General features: G+C 53.9%; 1 protein-coding gene across 7 annotated transcripts in view; it reads right to left on the bottom strand.

Moving 5' to 3' along the window:
• Window positions 1–4394: 4394 nt before the first annotated feature.
• OCRL (OCRL inositol polyphosphate-5-phosphatase) overlaps window positions 4395–21252 on the bottom strand; it is a 29692-nt gene continuing 12834 nt past the window's right edge. For 3 of the 7 annotated variants that reach the window (XM_038415940.2, XM_038415941.2, XM_038415943.2), the window contains 11 exons: window positions 20442–20551; window positions 18848–18983; window positions 17707–17817; window positions 16976–17141; window positions 16501–16736; window positions 14443–14466; window positions 8782–8901; window positions 8459–8543; window positions 7107–7234; window positions 6533–6644; window positions 4395–6434 (listed from right to left, as the gene is read on the bottom strand). In XM_038415940.2, the coding sequence (XP_038271868.1) occupies window positions 6310–6434; window positions 6533–6644; window positions 7107–7234; window positions 8459–8543; window positions 8782–8901; window positions 14443–14466; window positions 16501–16736; window positions 16976–17141; window positions 17707–17817; window positions 18848–18983; window positions 20442–20551 (1353 nt within the window). In that variant the 3' untranslated portion in view covers window positions 4395–6309. Of the gene's footprint in view, window positions 6455–6532; window positions 6645–7106; window positions 7235–8458; window positions 8544–8781; window positions 8902–14442; window positions 14467–16500; window positions 16737–16975; window positions 17142–17706; window positions 17818–18847; window positions 18984–20441; window positions 20552–21252 lie in introns of all 7 variants that reach the window. The other 4 variants (XM_043492038.1, XM_043492039.1, XM_038415944.2 and 1 more) reach the window with 2 other exon arrangements.

Raw genomic sequence — 21252 nt, 5'->3', positions numbered from 1 at the left:
AATGCAGCCGCTTCCCACTGTGTCGCCCGGCCTTACCTTTCGCTGGGTGTAAGGGGAAGGGAAAGTAGTGCTCTTGTGCCATCTGCTGGCTGCGTGTGGAATTGCTCTTCTCCCAGCCCTACCCTGCCAGGCATCCCTGTCCCCCACCGGCCACTCCCAAGGCTTCAGCTTCAATATCCCACCACCCTGCTCTGAGGTCTCCGTCCTCAATGCTCCGCCACATGCACCTACAGCCCCCCAGCCTGAAGGGGGGGCAGGGTAGTAAAATAATCTGTGAGTTGACAGAGATTTGCAATGCGGGGGAGAGGAAAGGGACAGTTGACTAAGTCAGATTTCAGCAGCCTTCAGAGTGCCCTGGCCTGGTGCCTACTGCAGCTGGGGAGAGGGCAGAACAAGTCCCGTCTCTCCAGAAGTGGCCCAGCCTCCCCTGTTGGCCTGACCTTATAGGGGAGGGTGCTCACATGATGGGCACCATGCGCAAAGGAGCAGCCTCCTGCATGAGCCTCCTGGCAGCAGTCCTGCAGTGTAGCACATCAGACATGGACCGGCAGCTCCTTCGGCAGCAACCGCGGCTCAGTTCTCTGTAACATGCCACTCACACCCATGCTGCTGGGTGTGATACGACACGTGCCTTGCCACTAACCACAGCACAAACCGAGCAAAGACAAAGGGAGGCTGAACGGGAGAAGGTTGGTTCCCCAGCACAGGGCTAGGGGTCCCATTGTTAGGACTGGTATGAACTCGACAACTAGCAGTAAACCTCCATGGCATGGCAGGGACCCTCAGAGCATCTGTCTGCACGATAGGCAGGGGCTGGTCCTGTGAGCTACTCATGGCACCACTCCCAGCTCCCACAGCCATAAAATCTATCAGCTGGGCCAATGGTGCTGGGGGCACTTGAGGAGACACTGTGGAATATGCTGCCACTTATGTCTCCAAAGCAGGTGCTCCTTTGAAATGTTCTAGCTTACAAAACTGGGGCCCAGGCACCTCTGGAGTGAGTCCCCAACCCCCATCTGGCTTAGCTTAGTGACTGAGCAGCCTTCCCCATGGATCTGGAGATGCACGGAGGTGCATGGGCTCCATGAAAGCAGTGGGGACTGCACGTGTGTGAACAATGGCCTAGGGGGCAGTCGAGTGGAGTGCTGAGGCTGCTGCCACTTTGGGCCATGCCCTGTGGCGCTTCCAGGGGTACCCAGGGCTGTGGGGCACCTCGCTAGCACCTGCCCTTAGTGCAAGGGAGCCTTTTCTGTGCCTTCTGGGGATCAGTTCCCTGCCACCATCACCCTTGGGCAGCACCCTGCTCCTGATCCGCTGGACACTTGCCCAATTCCAAGCTCCTCTGTCGCTAAAGGAACAGCACACCCCAGCTTAGCAGTGACACACCATGGAACTTGCACTTACCTACTTTCTCAATAAACAGATCTAAGTGTATTAAACAAAGCCTAGAGATTCAAATGCTAGCCAGCAGAAACCAAGGGTTACATATAAACTGAAGTCACAACATACCTACTAGAGCAGTGGTTCTCAAACTTGTGTACTGGTGACCCCTTTCACATAGCAAGCTCTGAGTGCGACTCCCCTTATGAATTAAAAACACTTTTTTATATATTTAACACCATTATAAATCCTGTAGGCAAAGCAGGGTTTGGGGTGGAATCTGACAGCTCACGACCCCCCATGTAATAACCTCACAACCCCCTGAGGCGTCCTAATCTCCAGTTTGAGAACCCCTGTACTAGAGCCTAAAGTTAACTAACCAGTTCCCCTCCTGGCCAATGAATTCATTTCTCCCCAAGTTCTTCTTGCAGCGGTTCATTGGCTGTGAGACTTTGTTAGTGAAGCAACCCCCTGCTGGCTAACTGCCTAGCGGAAGGATGCCACATGAGTCTCTGGCCCTACAGTTACAGTCCAAAACTCCACTGTCTGCACTTACGACCAGGCTAGCTTCTGTCCCGCCACTTGGGTTTCCCTGGCTGGAATCTCCCCGGGAGACTGAGTCATGTGGTGAGCCTGTGGCTCAGATTGTAACTTGGAGCTCACTAGGAAGCGTGCAACACTCAATGTACGTGCAGACAACCTGAGAGAAGGAAACTTAACCAAGTTTCTTTCTTTTATCAACTTCCTGTGGCTGGTCCCACTTTCCAGACCCTATGAAGAGAACCATCAACACCTAACTCCTCCTGTGGTGTCCACACATCCATCTCACCATGGTTATGACAGCCACAGAGACCTCAGGACACTAGTATGTAAATACCAGACCCAGAGGCTCCTTGTGACCCTAATGCACCCTTGTGCCCTCTGCCAGTGGGCATCAAGACATCCCTGGGTCACCAGTACCCCTCCCATTGCAAGCCCCAACAAGCCACCCCTGCAGTGTACACAGGTGCCATGAGAGCCTCCTGCGTCATGGCTGAGCCCAGCTAAGCAGCTGCTGCCACTGATCAATTCCCACTGTGTGCAGTGGGAGTTACCTGGATGCAGCATCTGTCTAGCAGGGCTCCACAAGGCAAACACTTGGGAGGAAGTTGAAACAGCCTGATCCAGCACCAGCCCCTGGAGCCTCCCCAGCCCTAGGGTCCCTCAACAGCCTGCATTTATGGCCCTTGGGGCTGGGTTTAAGGCAGTGTGTATCTAGGGCAGGAGTTTCCAATGTGGGGAGTGCATGAGCCCTTGGGGCCACCTGCTCCTCTGTCCCTACTGCTGCCTCATGCCCTGTCCCCTGCAGCAGGGTTGCACTGGCGGTGCAAAGGTGGTGAGCCTACAGAAGGGAAAGGAACTGGCCCACCTGGGAAGCTGTGACGCTGTGCGGGGAAGCTCTGCTCCAGGGCTTTGAGGCTGTAGTCTCTCTGTGGATTTGAAAGGCCCTGAGCCAACTCCTCTCAGGGCCCGTCTGCTGCAGGGCCACAGGGAAACTTTCCCCAGCATGTAGGGAGAGGACAGGATCCCTTTCAGTAGCGGGAGCCCTGTGATGGTGACGTTCATGACCGAAGCACCCATTAGCAGTGGGCTGCGCATGGCTGGAAGTTGTTTACTGCTGTTGTGTAAAGACCCTAAACTGGGGAGCACGGGCTCAGCTGCACACAGCCTGGGGAGCCCTGGTGCAGAGGCTGCTGGCTCAGTGCAGGTCAGCCCAACATGGCATCTTTGCTAGGTTCTCTGCATGGCTGAAAGGGGTTGGCAATGGGGAGAGATGGCAGGGCCCGTGAGGCAGTGCCAAGTGCCGCAGCCATGGCAGAGAGCTGAGACCACTTGCCACAGGCCATACCCAGATACAGAGCAGATGTGTAGATAAAGCTTATCTGGTCCCCGCAGGGGACAGTGGGTGGGTGTGGGTCACATCCCAGCCAATAGGGGATGCTAGCTAGCAAGTGCCCAGACCACTCAGTGATCCCTGTAGGAGGCACCTGGCCTCGCCTTTGCAGAGTGGTCTGCGCACAGCCAAAGCCCCCATCTGTCTGAACTACAGGCAGCGGGAGAGGAGGCTAAGGTAGTTATTCCCCCTACTCAGGCACTTTTGCCTTGGTGAGGATGGGCGCACAGTGCCAGGATTCCTGCCTCCAGCTGTTGTGTGGAGGCTCCCCACCCCACACCTATAGCACCTGCACTTTGCCCTCCTTGCTGCTGGGGAGCAGGGCAGGTTTGCAGGGCAGTTTCATGAGGACATAGTCCTGGGAGAGAGGGGAGCAACAAGGTGCTGGGAAGCGGGTGGCACATGGGAGCTCCTGCCATGCAGCTGGATCTCAGCCCCCTTCTTTGGGGCAGGGACAGGCTCAGGAGCAGACCTTGGGGATCCCTTTCACAGTAGAGTGGCCTGGAGCAGGAGCACGCTAGAGGCTGGAGCATGCTGCAAGGCCAGCTCCGCTAAGTGCCCAAGTCAGCCACAGCACCGTGCTTGCTGGGAACCCCCAACTGGGCTGCCTGACAGCCATTCTCTCCCAACGCCTGGAAGGTTTCCTATCTCAGAAAGCACAGCTGCTGCTGGCAGTATTGAGTGACAGTGGTGGAGCCAGTCCTGAGGCCCTGCCTGGAGGTGCCAACTCCATAGCCTGACCTAGGGAGTGCTCCAGTTCAGATCAGCTACCTTCAGCCTCCTCCACTGTCTGGGATACCAGCTGGACGGCGAGGCCCAAGCCTTAGCATGGGCACCCTGCTGCATGGTGTAGAGGTGAGCTGGCAGACACCCCAACACCATCCCAGCTCCCAGGCTGGGCCAGGCTGCAGGTTCCGCAAGCAGGTACCATTGGCGGCAGCAGTAAGCATAAGCCCCTTGCATGCCATGTAGGCCTGGGGACAATGTGCAGCTCCGAGCTGCTGCCCTAGGAGAGCCCAAAGCACTTACTGCCCCACTGGGCAGCACGGGGAAAGGCAGGTCTGGGAGCTCGTGACACCACTTTACTCATTGCACAATGGAGGTTTATTTGGAAGAAACAGTTTTCTAATAAATTATGTAATAAAAAAGAAACAGCCCAAGGTATAGGAGCCCCGGGCAGCTCCGAGCAACAGGACAACGCACAGAGCAGCACAGGAAACGGAGGGGAGAGCCCCACAGGATAGCCTGAGTGCAGAGCCCTCCCTTGGGGTGTGGGGGGGGAACATGGGCCTTCCCCTCTCCTGGTAGAGAGAGAGAGAGAATGGGGGGGGGGAGAGAGGGGAATCTTCCTCCAGACACTTACCAGAGCCACTGAACCCCCAGGGCCTGCTGCTGACCAGGACCCACTCCCTCCCCCCAAACTACTGAGCTGCCTGGGCCCTGAGGTTCCTTTCTGCTGTGGCTCCGGCCCACATCTCAGCTCCTGGTGCTGGAGCTGCCAGGCTGGGCCTGTGGCCAAAGCTGGCAGGTCTTAGTGTTCTGCACTAAGACCCATGCACCCCCACCTCCCCCCCAGCCTCAGACACAGACAGGAAGCACACAGCTGGGAGAACCCCACCAGCACTGGTACTGGGAGCAGCACCAACCCCCCAGCATTTCAGCCCTTCCTCCCTGCCCGGGGGAAACGGAGCAGCAGAGGGGTGAGCACTAGGGAACAGAGCAGTGTAGAAGGATGTAAGCCTGCAACTAGTCTCTTCCCCAGGCACCGGGCAGGGCACATGGCACGTCCTCCCTCCCCTCCTAGGTCTCAGCTTTAGGTGAGCACCAGCACAAAAAAGGGAACAAGTGCCAAAGAGCCTAAAATCTTCCGTCCCCTTGGAGAGCAGGGCAAGGGCTCTGCACAGACAGCAGTGAACCCAGCATGCACAGGCAGGAGTGAGGTGCCGGGCTCAACTGTAGCAGAAAGCACAGGGCTGGGGCACAGCCAGCGCCACACACAGGAAGGGGGATCCCCTCCTCGGTGGCTGACAGCAGAGGGCTGGAGGGCGCCACGGGCGAGCATTGAGGAGGCTGCAGCGTTCTGACCTGCCAGAGAATCGGCAGCCCTGCCAAATGCCCACAGTCCCACTGAGCTACCCCAGCACACCCCCAGGAGGCTGAGCCCTCCCCCTGTTCCCACGGGAGACTAAACTGCTCCCCACAACCCGACTATGCAGACACCCCCCCTTCCCTGCAGCCTTCCCCAGTGAGCCTTCCCCATAATTCCACCAGCAACCCCACTGGCACCCCAGAAGGAAGTTGGGCCAGGGTCCCCATGCTCACTGCCCCAGCACTGGACCAGGTGCCAACAAGCCACAGTAAGGCTGCCCTGCTTGGGGGAGGGGCAGAGTGAGCAATGCAGGGGCAGGGGTTGCATCACACAAACCATAGAGCACAGAAGAAAGGCCAGGCAGCCCTGAAGGGACTGGAGAGGCCAAAGGACTGATTAACCCTTTCAGTGCTGCTGCTGGCACACACAGGACCCAAGACCAGGGATGCACACTTGGGGAAGCCCCTTTGCGCAGCTGGCAAGACACACAGTTGTCAGTATGTGCACATACATATACACATAGAGCAGCAGAGTCCAGCCAGGGGATACCATGGCCAACCTCCAGGCCCTCGGGGAGCTCCTGGTCTGCCCTTGCCATAAATAAGTCCACTGCCAGGGAAGGGATGCTGGGGGATGAACTAGCACAGCCCCCAGAGAGCCAGGCTCACGCTCAACCCCGTCCCTTGGAGGGCTCTGGCTTGGGTGGCAGTGTGATGAGCGTACAAGTCCTCTGCAGCGTAGGTGCAGCAGGGGGAAGGATGGGAGGCCACTTCCTTTCTGAAGATAAACACGACCATAGCATAGCTTAGAGACTTCTCCCATACCCCCTCAAGGGCTATGGGGTGGGCCTGGCCCTCACCAAACCACCAGCAGTGGGTCCCACGCATCAACACTGTGGGCAGGGAGGTCACTCCTCGTCCCCGCCGAGCAGGAAGCCCAGGAGGAAGCTGATGGCACGCTGGCGATCTTGTGGAGTCTGTTTCAACATCAGGTTGGGCGGAGGCCGCAGGAGGAGGCTGGTGAACAGGGTGGCTGCAAAGACAGGCAAAATCCTGCATTAGACATGCAGGCAAGGGCTTGTGCGGACACTGCACGATGGCAGCAGGCGCGGGGGCAGGCTGGGCTCTTACCGATCATATTGGCACTGACATTGTTGTCCTCTGAGTATTTCAGGAGCTCCCGCAAGAACGCCATCAGGTAGCGGAAGACGTTGCGGTGACACCGGGGCAGGTGAGAAATCACCTGCAAGGGGGGGAAGGTAAGTTTCCCCAGCAGCACGCGTTCCTCCTTCCCCCACACCCACAGTCTGCTACGGCCCTTCCTGCCGGTCCAGATCAGGCTGCGTGTGTCCCCCTGGAACAGCACAGCTCCGGGATGCCCAATACCACCTGCCAGGCCTCACTGTCCTTCCTCAGCAGCAGGACTCCTGTCTCAGCCCCTGCCTCAAGCGCACGTCAGAGGAGATGCATGTGCCTGCAGCCGCTGGACCCAAACCTCCCAAGCCAGCTTCCCCAGCCCCCACAGCAGGCACGTGCCACCACAGAATACCGGCCGTGCACCCCAGGAGAGGGTCTTGGGCCAAAGGCCTGGGTGGGTGAGGGGGCAGCGGTACATCCTGCTCCTGCTCCAGCCCCAGGGGCCGTGCTGCTAACCGCAGTGGGGGGGAGCCCAAGCAACCCTGTGACGGGGGGGGGAGGCGCACACCTGTCGACACAGCCGGCTGTCGTGGGAACAGTCCAGGCATCGCTGATACAGCTCGTAACAAATGACTGGCTCCGGCAGAGCCTCCAGGAAGATGAGGAGTGCCTCAGCCACCGAGTGGTTGCTGCCCGCTGTGCCACACCCAGTCAAGGAGCAATCCCCTCCAGCATGGCCCTGCGCAGTGCCCAGCCGCCCCCACGACTGCCACCCCTTCTTCAGCCTCCTCCCCACCCTTCTCTGGCATTGGGTTCCCCCTTTCCTCAGGCAGCCTCCTCAACTGTGCTTCCCTCTACCCCCTTCTATTCAAACAGCCAGGGCCCAGCACAGCCCACTGTGCACCCCCCGTCCTCCTCCGACACCCCCTCTGTGCACCCCCCCTGCCATACGCACCCCTGCCCCCTCCAACACCTCCTGCCACACGCACCCCTGCCCCTTCCGAGACCCCCGCTATGCACCCCCCACACCCCCTGCCATATGCACCCCTGCCCCCTCCGAGACCCCTGCTGTGCACCCGTCCCTCTCCAAGACCTCTGCTGTGTACCCCCCCCACACCCCTTGCCATACGCACCCCTGCCCCCTCCGACACCCCCGCTGTGCACACCCCGTCCCTCTTTGAGGCCCCTGAAAACATGCCCCATGAACACCCCTGCCCACTCGTACACCCCTATGGTGCATCCCTTCAACTCTCATGCACTCCACCCCCTGCCCACCCCCTCCGGCACCCCCCACACTCCCTGCGGTACGCATCCCCAGCCCCTCCAATACCCCCTTAACACCTTGCCGTACAGACCCCCAGCCCCTCCGGCACCCCGTCACATCCGCTGCCATACGCACCCCCTTCCAACAACCCTGCTGTGCACACCCCCCACTGTACACACCCCAGCCCCTTCCAGCACTCCTGCCATGTACCCCCCGTCACCCTGCTGTATGCACCCCCAGCCCCTCCGGCACCCCACACACATCCCCTGCTGTAAACACCCCTGCCCCTTCTGACACCTCCACCTTGCACCTTCCATGTGTGTGTGCACCCCTCACCCTCCCTCAGACGCCCTCTGCCGTGCACACCTCAACACTCCTGTCATGCACTCCAACCACACACACTCTGCCATAGCCACCCTTGCCCCCTCTGACCCCTCTGCTTTTGCACTCCCTCATGCGCGCGCACACCCCCACCCTCCCTCCCCTTCTGACCTGGGGCCCTGTGGTGGCTTTGGTGTTTTCGAGTGGCTCCCTGGAGAGGGGTGAGATGGAGGCAGCTCCCCCCGCAGGGAGCCTGCCCCAGGGAAGGCAAGAGAACAGGATCTCCATGGGAGGGGCAAGGAGCCAGGCTCCACCCTCAGCACTGGGAAGGATACGGATTGTCTCAGGGATACTGGTGTCCAGGCAGTCGATGATCATCTGCAGCTCTTCCTGCATGCCAGGCGTCTGGAACAGGTCCTCCTGCCAATGACAGTGCAGTCAGGGCACCCTCCCGAGAGCTGCAGTGCAGAGAGTGCAGCCGAGGGAGGCTGCAGCTGAGCACAGGCACAATGGCCAAGCCCTTGGGGAGCCAGCCTCGCCCTTGCAAACACCCAGCCTGAATTGTGTCTGAGTACTACCGACTCACTGAGCCGGGGTGTCTCCCCTGGTCACCAACAGTGGGGAGCTCTCTGTGCAGGCATATGCCCTTTCTGTTCACCTGGTGGCAAGCACACTTGAACAGGTGGTCCACCAGCAGCCAGATCTCCTTGGGCACCTGCAGGGGTCTCTCGCTGGCATCCTCGCTGTCCAAGGGGCCCATCTGCAAAAGTGATTTCTCCTGGTGGGAAAGAGCAGACCCAGGGTCAGGGAGCCCCAATCCCTCTACAGCACAGACACCAACACCACCAGAACCTGGGAAAGCATGCGCCCTACCGGCATTCACCCAGGCCAGCCAGCTCCCACCTGCCTTCCCAGCACCCAGCCCACTAGACCAGGGCCTCAGAGTCCTTTAGATAAATTCTGCCACTCCAACAGGCTCTGCTCTTCCCCCCCGCCCACTCTGTTAGGACCCTGTACAGCACAGCCTCCCTCTCACACGAGATCTGCACCATGCAGCTTCCCTAGACCCTAACCCTCCTCCACACCAGGCTGGCTTGCGTGGATCACCTGATCCACTACTAGCAAGGGTGGGAATGCAAAAAGCTCATGTGCTAGGCAGGAAAATAACCCGTTAGAGAGGCCAATACAAACCCGCCCCCCTTCCAGGCCACCTGTCTCCACCAGAATGCAAAAGGCTTCAATGCAGTATTTCCAACCAGGCCAGAGCCTACAAACCCCACCCATGACAGGCACAGGTCTCTGCTGCTCTGGCAGGTATCCATGCTGAGGATCCCCCGCTGGCAGGGCCAGCTCCTGCCCTGCCCCAGGGCAGACAACGCGTGCCAAAGCGCTACCATGAGGCTGCTCCAGGGTGAGGGAGCTTTAGCCAGCTCCTGTGCAGTATGCTGACCTTTGGCTCTAGAGCTCTCATCCAAACCAGCTAGTGCCAAATGCTGTTCCCAGCCTCTGAGCAAGCCTGGCAAGCCAGCTGAAGCTCAGCATGCCAGGAGATGCCAGAAGATGTGACAATGGCCTAGACTCCCCTCTGCACCTGGAGAAGGGCAACACCCACAAACACCCCCTTCTTTTGGGGGCACTTTTCTATCTCCCCCCAAAAGAACCCTCTTCTTCTTCACCCCACCCCCACCAAAGACAAGATCCAAATCTAACTTCCTGCCCAGCTCCGCCTTCAGGCATGGAGACCCACAGCACTCTGGGCTGGACACATGCTGGGAGACCACTATCCTTCTCCTCCTACATCCAGCCTGTTTCTGCGGAGAACTAGTCACCTGCTCCTAGAGGCTGCTCACGCTCTCAAATCAGCCATCCTTAGAAAGGAAACCAGCAAATTGCAGCCAACCACTTAGCCAACCTGAGAAGAGCTCTGTGTAGCTCGAAAGCTTCTCTCTCCTCTCTCGCACCAACAGAAGCTGGTCCAATAAGAGGACCTTCCCCCACCTTGTCTCTCTCATATCCTGGGACTGAAACGTCTACACCATCACTGCAAGCTAGGGAGTTAGCATTCCCCTGCCCCAGAGCATGCTGAAGGGGGCCCAGCAATACACACTGGGTCCTGGGCAGGTATTGCTGACATGGTGATGGGACTCCCTGTGCATCTCCAAGCCTCTGCCAGGCTAACACCTCTCAGCAGAAGAGAACCTGCTCATTGTTCCTTTGGGCAATGCCATCCCCTTATTACACCCCCTTGGGCCACACTAGGATGTTTACCCCCACCCAGGATTGAGAGATGGCTCCAGCTCCTACACCATAGCTGCAAGTCCCGGTGAATGTCTCCTTTTAATCCAGCCCTGCTGCTCTACTCTTCACTCTAACAGGCTGACATCCTGAATGTCCAGCTCCCTGCTGTCTGGCGGCTCAAGCGCTGTGTAGTGAGACTTCGTCTGGCCTTCCACATGGTGCTTCTGCACATTCAGCCCCAAGGTCCCACCGGCTGCTACAGAACTGGCTATTTACTAGCAGCTCTAGCGCGCTCTCATACGTCAGGCACGTTTTGCTCTATAGCTGAATCCCTGGTTTGGATCACGTGTTCTCTCCCCTCCCCTCAGATGTACTGGCTTTCATTTGTCCAGGTTCAATCCCACTGCTGTTTCCTTCCCGCCCAGCTAGCTGCCCATGACTGCGGGTTTAGCACAGTCATTCACTAATGCCCTTAGCACTCTGACATGCATGTTCTCAACCTGCTGAACTGCCCCCATTCAGTGCCCCCAATGCCCACCCTGCTGGTGGTGAATAGCTATATTCAGGCTCCACTCTGCACAGAGTGCCTGCACCTCCCTTTGCCTCATTTTCCTTGCTACTCATGTGAAGCAGCTGAGACACTACATTGCTTTGGACTCTCTATTCACTTCCCAAGGGACAGGGCTTCACCCGCAGTGTGTGTTCCCAGTTTTAGATCACCCTGGAGGAGTGCCGCTAGCTGCATGCAGCGCTGACCCGCAGGAACTGTTACTGGGAATACACCTGCCACCCAGAGCGAACCCTGTCCTATACACACACGTGTGGCAACCCAAATGCCAAGTGGACTTGCTTGGCAATTGCCCTTTTCCAGACCTGCTGGGAAGGGTTTCCCATGCACAGCCTTAGGGATTCCCCTCAATCAAGGATGCACTTTCACAGAGGCTGTCTGAATGAGCTTTAGCTTTACAGTGCTAGAAATCGTGTGCAGGTGAAGGCTTTATCTCTCTCATGGCTCTAAACACACAGGGCCACAGATCTGGAGCAGCACATTGACAGCAGTGAGCATGCTTCAACTACAACTTTTATCCTGCAAAGCAAAGGCCAGAGCTTGAAATCCTTATCCCAGGGCTGAATCTACACCACAGGCTGTTTATCCCATCTAAGGGCTCGTCTACGCTTAACAAGCAGCTGCATCACTGTAGCGCTTCCGTGTAGCCACTACCAACACTGACAGGAGGGGTTCTCCTGTTGGCATCGGTACTCCACCTCCCTGACAGGATCCTCCCATCAACTAGTGCTGTCTACACCAGAAGTTAGGGCAGTTCAACTGTGTTGCTTGGGGGGGGTTGATTTTTCACACCCCTGAGAGACAGTTATAACAACCTAATTTCCTATTGTAGACCAGGGCTAAGGGATTACATGGACGTGACGGCTGCATAACACTGGCAGGTGCCTGCTCACGCCAAGACTGAACACTGAAAAATGCATAGCTGGGCTTTGGCTCACCTGTGGGTTAGTACAGTTAAAAAAGATAGTATTGTTACAAGAATGTGTTTAATGCTTGTAGGATGCTGCACGTATTAATCCTACTTAGAACAGCTGCTCCCATGGTACAAGGTAATGTTTAAAACATTTGCTCAGACTGTAAATCCCCCCAGGCAGGGGAGAAGCATTGTCCAGTGTGAATTACTCATTCACCACAAGAGTTGTTATCCCCTGCCCATCACGAAGCACTACTGTGTCCAAATGGGCCATTGTGGAATAAGGACTTTGTTGATTGTTTCCCCCACAGTTCTGAGGAGGGGACATGCCCAAGCCCTCATCCCATCCCAGCTTGATTGTTGGGGAAGGGAATAAAAAGGCCTGTTAAGGAGAACTGATTATTCCTTTCTTTGCTGCTTGAACTCTGAGGGGTGAGGATTTCTAAGGGCTTGTCTATACTGGCACTTTACAGTGCTGCAACCTTCTCACTCAAGGGGGTGAAAAAACACTCCCTGAGCGCTGCAAGTTTCAGCGCTGTAAAGTGCCAGTGTAGACAGTGCACCAGCGCTGGGAGCTATTCCCCTCGTGGAAGTGATTTTTTTTTATAGCGCTGGTGCCACAACTACACAGCCACATTAAACCGCTGCCGTGGCAGCACTTTAACATTGCTAGTGAAGGCATGTCCTTAGGCTAAGCAAGGCGTCCCCAACAACTGAGCTCGCGTTAGCCCTAAAGGACATACAGAGTCTGCTTACTATAGAAGTTGCTTTTGAAACTGACTGTAACTCATTTGTGTGTATGTGCATACAAGGTTAAAGCAGGTAAGCAAACAATTCATTTCTTTTTCATAGTTAATAAATCCTTGGTTTAGACAAGCATTGTCTTTGGTATTTCAGAGTAGCAGCCGTGTTAGTCTGTATTCGCAAAAAAGAAAAGGAGTACTTGTGGCACCTTAGAGTAACAAATTTATGCATCCGATGAAGTGAGCTGTCGCTCACGAAAGCTTATGCTCAAATAATTTGTTAGTCTCTAAGGTGCCACAAGTACTCCTTTTCTTTTTTGTCTTTGGTATGAGATCTACGGTGCAAATTGCCCTGGGGTAAGTAACTGGTCCTTTATCTTTGGTGTAAAGTGACTATCAAAGAGGCAATGCTTGCCTGGGGTGGTACGATAGACCAGAGTGCTAAGGAGTCTGTGACTCCATGGAAAGGCTGCTAGTGCTTCGGGAGTTCACACTTATTATTTGGCTGGTGAATCTATTTGAAGAACACATAACGAATTGGGGCTTGTGCCCTGTTCCTGGACAGTCTGCTCTCGGGTTGGCACTCATGCTTGTGAGCTCTCCAGACAGCGTGACAGGCTGCACTTGAAACAGGTGGAAAGACAGGCCCTGGGCTGACTTGAGCAGCAGCCTGTTGAAAAAGCTGGCACAGTCCATCCCTTGCTGCTGGGAATGGTGACAGGCTGCACTGGATTCCTACCAGGGCACTCTTCACTTTGGCTTGTAGATGTCTGACTAACTTGGAGCGCCCTCTCCTCCTGTGCTGGCAGGGAGGAAGGAATTTCTCCTTTCCTCCCTTCTTCATCCCATTAGCCAGCTGCTCCAAAGTCAGCAACCCTGGGAGACAGGTCGTCCTGTTGTTCCCCTCCTCCCTGCTGGACGAGAGGCAGGGGCTTTCTTGTCCCACAAGATCACTCCGATTCCTCACCTTCTCTCCTGGTTCGCTCTGCTCTGTGAGCATAGCCTAGGGAGCAGCACAACTTCGCACGTTAGCAAGCCTCTGAGCAGCTGCAGGAGGAAACAAGAGTCTGGGGCAATCCTCTGAGGATGAGTTGGAAGAATGAGGGAGAGGGAAGGACAGTGGCTCCTTGCCTCATCTCCCTCAGGCAGCAGTGGGATTTGAGTCCCTGACTCTGCAGTACAATCAGCACATGTAGAACAACGGTTCCTAGCACTGCCCTGGCTTTGCTGCCACTGCTCAGCTAGTGGTAGTTGCGAGAATAACCAGATTGCTTCATTCTGCTACTGTGGCAAGCATCAGGCAGAAAGCGTGCCTAAGGGCTTTCCTCAAGCTCTGGCAAGGCCCTCCCCAGCCCCAGGCCTCCACACAGACATGCAGAGATGGAAGCCATCCCACCAAACTCTTTTTGCAGCTAATAGAGACCTCTCCCCCAGGAAAAACATAACCTTCGAAAAACCTTCCTCAATTCTGAAACCCATTTCCCATGCATTGATTCAACTCACTCATGGGGGGTAAAGCCAAGTCAGATTTTGCAGACAGATTCACCTTGGGCATTGGGATCCGTCAGGAGAATCTCTTACACAATAGAAAATGTTCTAAGGAAATTACACACACCTGAAAGGTGACATCTCCACCTTAACTAGAGTCACTATAAGGCACCCAGGGGCTAATTCAGTACTGTAGAGTGTACCTGTCTGTTCTAGGCCCACAGCAGTGCCTTCTGGCACCAATACTCCCTCTGCAGCAGTCTCCCCCTGTGCTCACCAGGAAAATGGGAAAAAAGTCTAAGTTCTCATTTTTTACAGCGAGTCAAACAAAAACCACTGAGAAAGCCCCCCAGCATTGGCTTGCATTACCTTCTCTAGGAAGCTGTCTTCTCCCTGAGAGGAGAGCAGGATGAGAGAGGGAGAGAGAGAGGAGGAGAGCATGATTAACAGAAAGAACCTGATTTAGGATTAAGCTGAAAAGAAACAGACTCGGAAGCCTGAGACTCCACCAGCTACTTCTCAGATGTTTTGCTGACACCACTGCTGTTAAAGCTGCAGCAGGAGATTTAGATCCCAGTTAGCAGGAATGCTGCTCACATGATGTAAAGGACTGTTAGGATTCCAGTGAGCACCCCCAGTGACCTTGTAGCATTGCTCAGCACTCAGCAGACTCCCATGGCCAGAGGTGGAAACAGGCACCTACCTGGAAGATTTCTCTGTCCACTCCCCGAGTCTTCACAATCAACATCAAGTGTGCCTGTACAATCTGACCTGCCCAATTTCTCCTGTGACTATTTCTGTATGTGTGGCAGCGGGTGAGTTAAAGATGGCCATCAGGAACTTTGTGCAGACAGGGGCAGGAAAACGCATGCTCCAAAGGCCCAGAGTGAGTCAGCCTCAACCTAACAGTACTACATGATAACGCCTCCTCTTTCAACTAGCAGGGTTCTCCCGCACCTTCCAGCCTGTGTACATAGGGACCCCTCAGCCACCATGGAAAGCCAGCAAAGCCCAAGGGGACCTGGGGTCGGGAACCCCCAAAACCTAGACAAAGTGGGCTCCCCTTCCACAGCACTAGGTGATTGGGAGCAGAGATAGGCAACAATCTTAGGCTCTGGTGACACCCGACAGCCACATCACAGAGAGAGTGGTTCACTTTATTGCCTGTCCCATCAGGGCACTGGCCTTCTGCTTGCCTGTCCCCTTTCTGTGGTCAGTACAGTTACAGTTTTTTTTATTTTTTCAATTTTGCTGCGTGAACACCATCCGCTCCTGTGGATGCAAACCTTCCAACAGGCTGCTCTGGGTCCTGGACTGGCATTCCAGCTGACAGCAGAAATGGTGCTGGTTCTTAAAACACAACAAATCATTATCACCTGACCCTTGCAAGCACATTCAAAACTGGAGAGAACCATGCACAAACACGTCTCCAGCTACACTCGCTATTCCACACCAATCCAATTTCCAGACCCTCCTTCAATCATTCTGTCCTGTTGCCTTTTAGAGATTATCTCCATTCCGGATCACAGTCCAACTCAAGTTGGCCTTAATTTGTGCAAAGCTTTTGATGCAGTAGGCTTGTTTCACTATCTAAACTCAACAACACCGGAGAGATAACAGATCTCTTCTCATGACCTCCTACAGCTTAGTCTCTGTATCTATAGCAGGAACTCAAAGATCACTCTGCTCATACACAGAACAAGCACATCTGCCAAATGTGCATGCTTGGTGTGAAGCCATCAAGTGTGTTGAGGGTGCTATCGCTAGTGTCTGTTACTATCAGTCTCTCTGAGCTTGCTCTCAGCCTCAGAGCAAGCCCCATAAGTCCAGTGCCAGAATAAATATGGGGAATTGATTTTGGCTTTAGAAGAGCCCAACAGTTTGTTCAGGTAAGTCACTGGCAGCATTTGGAAAGGACCTGTATTTCCTTGTGCACCCAAATCAGGGCCAGCCTCTGGCATTTTCTGACAGCCTCTCTAACAGCTACTCACAGGACTGCTTGGAGGTAATGTCTGGAAATGGCAGACTCATCTTACACTGTGCCCTGAGCTGACCATAATCAGCACCCCCTAGAATAAAGGTTTCCATAAGGAAACCCAGGCAATTCTAAAGATGCAGCGGGAACTCGACCATGAGGGTTTGGATTAGCTTTTCATCCCGTTAAATATGAGAAGTGAAGCTCTCAAGAGAGGTTGGGGTTGAAAGCACAGAGCAGCAAAGAGTCCTTAGGGGAACGTGAGGAAAGCCAGGTTGCAGTATGTGGAGGGGAAGAAGTGGCGAGCCAGGACCATTACCCAAGCGAGGGAGGTTAGCACTTGGGAAATGCGGCCATTTTTAGGAGGGGGAGAGTTCAGTGTCTGGTTAACAAACCACAGTGCAAATCTCAGGAAGCAAGTTCCCAGGAGCTTCAAGTCCACTGCTCCTTACCAGATCGACAAGTTTGGTGACAGGAACTTCACGGATTGGTCGTCTCATTCGGCACAGAGCCTCCAGGGAGGTGCCGAAGCAGCTGGGCAAGTAGCTCCCACTGATTGTGAGGAAGTAATCCTTGCCTCGGTCCAGGTGAAGGACAAGGATATCCTCAATTCTGTCCTCCCCTGAGTTTAGGAGGGTCACAGAGTCCTTACTGACATACACATCCAGGGAGATGTCCACAGTCTCATCTGAAACAGGCAAAGGGCACACATGGACTTGTAGAACCCCACAGTGGAAAAGCAATGGAGACTTCATGGACAGACACAGAGCACAGGAGAAAGTTGGGCAGAGAGGCAGAAATCCAAAGGGGAAAGGGAGACAGACGGCTCGTGATGGTGGGAATGGTGACAAACAACAGGAGAGAGGGAAAGGACAGAATGGTGGTGGCCTTAGCCAAGACACTACAGAGACAGTGTGTAAAACTCACTCGGCTCCAGGTACCCCTCACAGGGCTCGGCCCGAAGCCATGGTTTACAGTACTGGCTATCATTAAGTTTGGGGATGAAGAAGAAGTGACAGGTGACCTGCCCGTTGTTGGTGATCTGGAACTTCTCCTTCTGTAGCTGCCGGAACTTCACTTTCTCAAACACAAACTGCAGAGCAAAGAGAAAACAACTTATTACCTGCAGGGAACTGTAGTTAGGTATAAGGACTCCACATCGCCATCAACAATGGGAGGTAAGTACACCTACCAGCGTGCTTGCTGAGAGGTTAGGGCAATGCACAATTTCTAACCCAATACCTGGTTGTTGGGAAGTGACTGAAGTTAGTTTTTGGCACATTTGTCCACATTGGCGTTTAATAAAACATTACCAGGCCATGTCTACACTACAGCTGCTATAGGCCGTGCAGCTGTGCCACTGAAACACCGTAACGTAGACGCTTCCTACACTGACAGAAGGAGTTTTTCCATCGATATAGGTGGTAACTAGGTTGACAGAAGAATCCTTCTGTTGACCGAGCTGTGTCTACATTGGGGTTAGATCAACCTAATGGTGGTACTCACAGCGTGACATTTTTCACAGCCCTGAGAGATGCAGCTAGGTCAGCCTAAGTTTTAAGTGTAGACCAGGGCCTCAGACTCCTTTAGAGAAATTCTAGTCCTTCTGCAGCTGCTGCTCTTCAGGAAGCAGACAAGGAATCCATTTCTGTTCTCACCTCTCTCCGGCTAAGCTCCAGTGAAGGAAGGAAGTCATTCTCCATTCTGTCCATCATACGAACAATATCCTCAAACAACCTCCGGTACCTCTGCTCATCCACAATCTTCACCTGCAGGAGATCAGATCACACTCACTGAAGGTGTAGGCCTTAAGAGTGTAAACTCCCTTAGTGGTTTGTAAATAACTGCAGCAGAAACTGAGGAGATTCTTGGGCATTTCGCGTGTGAAGCTTTGAAGGCTGAAGATTCGTCCAGTTGCTCCCCCAAGTCTCATGGGTAACTTCATGCAAGTTATTATACCTGGAGTAATGGTATTGGTGTCTTTTTCTGGCCAATGGGCACCAGGAAGGATCTGCTATTTGCAGGAAATGCTCTAAGGCCATCCTGCACCTAATAGCAGAGGCACTCTGCAGTCTTACCCCAAATTCCTCAGGATTTCAGCCTGCTTGATTGGGTAAGAGGAGAAAGTAATGAGTTGTATAGGAGACCACCCTAGTTCAGAGAGTGGGGGAGAGGAATACTGGACACACATGCTGGCTCCACCCAACAGGCCAGGGATCTCAAGTCTCTTCCCTCCCACCGCTTATATTCAGCCATTCACAACTCCCCCCCGGCAAACCAGAAGCACCCCAGAGTTCCTGTTTCTCCAAGAAGAGCAGAAGCAGCATCATGGGAGTGGGTGCAATCGTTTACAGGTAGCTCGTGGCCCTGAGGAGGAGCCAGCTGCAAACAGCTCAGTGCACCCGTCCCAGTGACAGACACATTGGGGTCACACCTTAGAACCTAAGAAACACTGTTAAAGTAATCAATGGCTGGCGCCTTCCTGCTGAATACTCTGCATGTCTGCTGCGTAAACTCCAACCATTGTCTGTGTCAACATGGCACAAAGCTGCTCTGGCGCTGCACAGCCGACCTGTGCTGCATATGAGAACAGCTCTTGTGAGTCCCCTGCTGCAGAGACTGAGGTAAGTGAGGCTGCCCAGCTCCAGCTGCCGAGCGGCTATTACTCATTTCTGCTCACCCCCCTCTCTTTTATATCAATACAAACATGGGTGTTTGTATCCCTTGCTTCAGCAGATGAATCCTTTAACTTGGAACTTCAACCAAGCATTCTCCCCTAGCACATCAAGTGACAGTTACCCCGATAAGGAACAGCGAGCTGACTGGCTTGTGGTCGCTGGTTTTCAGGTCCATGTGACTGCGGTACCGGAGCTGATTAATGTTCCCCCCTCTCCAGAGGATTCGATCGCACCAGGCTGGTAAGCGACACTTCCCACTGCAGATATACAAGTTAACAGGAAATCAGACAGTCCTCCTGTCCATCTGACCATTCCCCTCCTCAGCCAGATTGGTCCTTGCAGGACACACTTCCTAGAGAAGCATCTGGAGTGACAGGGCTCCCTCCACGTTCCTCATCCAAAATGTTACCATTCTGAAATTGCATCCCATTACTTCTGTTCTCCTCTCTCTGCCCCCCTCCCAGGGTCACAGTCCTACGCTGGGGGTGGCACCCTTCTAATACCTAGTTAGGCTCCCTGTCCCAGTTGTCAGCTAGCCCATATACATGGATTTAATGCCCCATATCTATTCGTCGTCCCCGCAATCACTCGGTTGCTCTTCTTAGCGCCTGTTAACATCTTGCTGGTACTACAGTGCTAAGAAGTTGAATGGGCTCAGTGGGGGCTATCACCATAACCTGAGGCTTCTGCATATGTGGCCCCAAGTTGCATTAGCTTCTTTTGTTGCCACACTCCGGTGCAAGCTACAGTTTAATTTACTGCCCCCACTGCTGAAAGTCTATTCAGCTGTTCCTGCTTTCCAGGGTCCTCGAGTCTGTGTTTTGGATTATCTTTCCCCAGATGAATTTGCATGGGTAAGAATAGCAGGGTGGTCTTTCCTTTTAAGGGCCTGCAGAGCCAGGGAGCAGCAAGCCCTGGCCTAAGGAGAAGCCAAACAGGCAGGTGTTGGGATCCAGCTGAGCAGCAGCTAATGATTGGGTCTGATTCCCAGCTGGAAGATATAAGACCCAATTCTGTAAGGGGGGGGGGGGGCCAGTAGAGAGAGAGACTTTCCTGAACAGCAGCAGAAGGCTGCAATGGGGCAGGTAGGCCCCGTGGTGCCCCTGAGGCTAAGCGAGGTCTGTGATCCTTGAGTTTCATAGATTCATAGATACTAAGGTCAGAAGGAACCATTCTGATCATCTAGTCTGACCTCCTGTGCAACAGGAGTTCCTGGGGGGGAAAGAGGACCCTGCAGTGCCAGCCCAGGACAGGACTATCATTTTTGTTTCCTGTCAATAATTCTTGCCTTTGTGTGGTAGAGGAATCAAAGAGCCTGTGCTGAAGGCTAAACCAGAGTTCGGCATGGCTGATTGTTCTGTCCTCAGGCCCACCAGACTACAGCAAAGCTGACTCCTTCTGAGACTATCTGCACTTACTCCTAACCCCTCAAGTGCCTTGTGTGTTGTGTCTCTGTCCTCAGAGGTATTCCCCACACCTCTCAGAAGAATATCAACTGTATGTTTCATTCATTAGCCTCCCTGACGTTCTGCATCAGCAAAAAGCTCCATCCCAGATAACGAGTCTAGTCCATTTGTGAGGGATCCACTAGGCTATTCAATGTCATGCTGATGGCTCTAGGCGTGTTTCCAGGATAAGGATCAGAGTCTAATAATTCAGCCAGGGAAGGAAGCTGTTGGTGTCACAGGTTAACAGGCCACCATCAACAGACTTACCTGGAATCCCAGCGGTCCGTTTTAGAGTCAAATTTGTACGTGGGGATGAATTTAATCTCTCCCTCTGTGAAATCAGCAAAAGCTTTCTTATGAGTCCGCTGAATATTCAACTAAAGGCAAAAAAGGAACAGCCTGTCAGCACAACAGCCAAGTTTTCACAACTCCACAGAGCAGAGTTACAGGCAGGGCCCTTTTACTCCACAGCCACGGACTCTGTCATAGAACAGTGCCCCCAGACAGACACTTTCATTACAAAACAGAGCTGCTCTGAGTGCAAAGACAAATCAGGTGCAAACTGACATAGTGCTGCCTGCCTGAGTCTGTACACAGCATGAACCAATAGACAAGGGAGCCAAGCTGTTCATCTCAACCAAGCGTTAACTTTGAAACCTAATGATGACAGTTAAGCAACTCCATTGCTAACTACTTCACTGTTGGTCATTTTAACAGAACCCTACAGCTGATGTGCTTGGCCGACAACGCCAAACAAGCTCTCATAAGTCTCCTTCCCAGTTACAAAACCTCCTAAGTTCCCCTAACAGCATCAAAAATTCAGTTACTTATTTTCAATACAAAATTCTGCAGCATCCTGGAAATTAAGTAGTAAGAGGCAGCATGAAGTCAGATTTACTATCACCATAAATACTCCAAGGGACACTGCCCTGATTGTATTGTTCCTTTTGTGTTTCATTGGATAAACCCCCCTTTTTGCAATGTATCTAACGCTGCCCCAGAATTTCCAATGTGCTGCAGGGACATACTTCACAGCCCAAACCCATCACAGAACTCAGGTCCAGCTTGTTGAGGAGCA

This window comes from Dermochelys coriacea, chromosome 9, assembly GCF_009764565.3.
Source record: "Dermochelys coriacea isolate rDerCor1 chromosome 9, rDerCor1.pri.v4, whole genome shotgun sequence".
Classification (NCBI taxonomy): domain Eukaryota; kingdom Metazoa; phylum Chordata; order Testudines; family Dermochelyidae; genus Dermochelys; species Dermochelys coriacea.
This window is presented reverse-complemented; position numbering and strand designations above follow the sequence as displayed.